This window comes from Erigeron canadensis, chromosome 4 (genome assembly GCF_010389155.1).
Source record: "Erigeron canadensis isolate Cc75 chromosome 4, C_canadensis_v1, whole genome shotgun sequence".
NCBI lineage: Eukaryota > Viridiplantae > Streptophyta > Magnoliopsida > Asterales > Asteraceae > Erigeron > Erigeron canadensis.
Genome location: NC_057764.1, coordinates 38,146,473 through 38,148,681, shown reverse-complemented (window position 1 = coordinate 38,148,681; position 2,209 = coordinate 38,146,473). Strand labels below are relative to the sequence as shown.

At 31.3% G+C, this 2,209-nt stretch overlaps 1 protein-coding gene across 1 annotated transcript; it reads right to left on the bottom strand.

Annotated features, from left to right (window-relative positions):
• Positions 1-257: 257 nt before the first annotated feature.
• On the bottom strand, positions 258-1,899 carry LOC122595569 (protein SODIUM POTASSIUM ROOT DEFECTIVE 2). Its single transcript, XM_043767954.1, has 3 exons — positions 1,481-1,899; positions 989-1,064; positions 258-514 (listed from the first exon to the last, which is right to left on the bottom strand). The coding sequence occupies exons 1-3, from the start codon at positions 1,676-1,678 to the stop codon at positions 378-380; spliced, it is 411 nt and encodes a 136-aa protein (XP_043623889.1). The 5' UTR covers positions 1,679-1,899; the 3' UTR covers positions 258-377.
• Between the last annotated feature and the right edge of the window lie 310 nt (positions 1,900-2,209).

Below are 2,209 nucleotides of genomic sequence, written 5' to 3'. Positions count from 1 at the left end.
AACAACCCAAACCCAGTTAACCCAAATCCAATTGGATTGGGCGGTTTTCCGGGTGAAACCAAATAATGAACACCCCTACACATAACTTGAAAGTATTGTTGGCAAGAGAAGTAGGATTTTCTAAACATCAATAATAACATTTTAACTATACAAATAGGGGCGATCTTCAACACACAACTGTTTAATAGCACAGTATAGTAGTGTGATTCTCTAATTAAATTGATGACGTCGTTATACGGTACCCATCCAAAAAGACATGCACCTAATATCGATGACATTATTTTGGATTTCACACATCTTCACATATGCAAAATATTAAAAACATCATCATCTAAGAATTTCGACATGATAACACATTAAATTACAAAAATATATATTCATGGGGAGGTGGGTGGTTCGGCCCAAAGTTGTGCATTCTTGACTTTAGAAACACTCTCCAACACCTCAAATGGAACAATGTCTCCCATTACAATCACCATCTTGGTTTCCAAGTCCACTTGGTAGGATGTCACTCCTATTTTTTTTTTTTTTAACATCAGGAAACAATTAATAATATTGAATTATTATTGGTACGATCGATAAATCATATAGTAATTATCAATAACGAATAAAATAGATACGTTTTGTTAATTTATGCCTTGATCGTGTATATATATTATGGAGTAAACTCATCACTTGTGAGACAATATTATAGATATGCATCTATTCATCATCATACTAAAACTATATTTTTTAGATGTGTTAGTTACTTTAAAAAATAAGGAGTCCATTAACTAAACTTTACGAATTGAACGCACAAGTTCGGAATTGAAAATGCAGACTAAATAAATATAGATATAGAAGAATGTCGACCGTCTTTTTGGTTACTTTTAGTATGTCTGGCTCTATATATATTTTGAGTGGGGGGTCATAACAATTCTTTAAGTTGAGAAACCATAATATATGATATGAAAATGATGAAAATAAATTATTTGAAAGATTTAATTACCATCCATCTTAGAGATGTGTCTTTGGACCTTCCTTGCACAACCATTGCAATGCATGGACACCCTTAGCACCACCATCTACACGTTCATGATTCAAATTCAAATTGCATTAATTCTATTTATGCAATTGCAATATTATGTAAACTTGCAAGTTCCATTATAAGAAAAACACAAACAAACTCAACAAATATTTTTTTTGAAATTAACACAAATATCAATCAAACACGTACACATAGTTGTTAATTATTCAATTTATATATAGAGAGAAAATGCGAACAACAAAAAATTTGATCAAGTATTGTTAATTATTGGATCGTTTATTCGCTTACTAACGTTCTTCAAAGAACGTCAGTTAACGTGAGATCGATACTATACAAAGAACTTTCCATTCGTGCACATGCATATGCATATAAGTCCTACGACATGTTAAATGTGACAACAATATGTTTTTAATTTGATCAAGTACTAATTACGGAATTCAAGAGGTTAATTACCTTTGGCTTTAGAAAAAAGGCAAGTGTTTGAGGTTTATCTGATGCATCTTTAGATTGATCGACAAGTGGTTCCCTCTCAAACTCATAATCATCTTGGATTTCAAAATTGTTTAAGCAACAAAGACAAGAACTTGCACCACCATTTGATAGACAAATACTGTCCAAGATCTTACCAATGCTCATCATCTTCTTGCCCATTTCTTTAATCAAGAAACCCAATATGAAAAGATACTACTATCTATATATAACAAAGTGTGGGGAGGAATGGGTCAAGACCCAAGTTTCAAGGTGAGATCAATAAGTATGTGTGTATTTGGGGGCACAATGTTTGAATAAGGGTGTTTGTTTTTATAGTTAGTTATACAAATTTACATGTAGATTTTATCATGTGATGTGGTACAAAAGACAAGTAAGAGGGCATCTAGTTTCATGTGGTTTTATAATTGAACTAGGAATTTATATATAGTCTTGCATATCTCACATGACCAACTTGTAAAAACACCAAAGAGACAAGTTCCACAGCCTAGCTATCCTATAAAATGTGTGATGAATATAACTAGGATAGATGAGGATATATTTAAAACAAATGCACATACTTTTCATGATTAATTTTTTTTTAACTGATATTTTATTTAATTCTTATTTCATTCTTATTTCTATATGACATGCATGTTTGAAATAAAACTCTGAACTTTCGAAAAATCTTTAGTAATCCACCTTACAAACATG

Excerpts from the sequence above, each read along its gene's own strand:
- LOC122595569 (XM_043767954.1), bottom strand. The coding sequence starts at position 1,678 with ATGGGCAAGAAGATGATGAGCATTGGTAAGATCTTGGACAGTATTTGT. Across the intron at positions 1,065-1,480 it reads CCTTTTTTCTAAAGCCAAAG|ATGGTGGTGCTAAGGGTGTC; the intron begins GTAATTAACCTC and ends ATGAACGTGTAG. Across the intron at positions 515-988 it reads ACACATCTCTAAGATGGATG|GAGTGACATCCTACCAAGTG; the intron begins GTAATTAAATCT and ends AAAAAAAAATAG.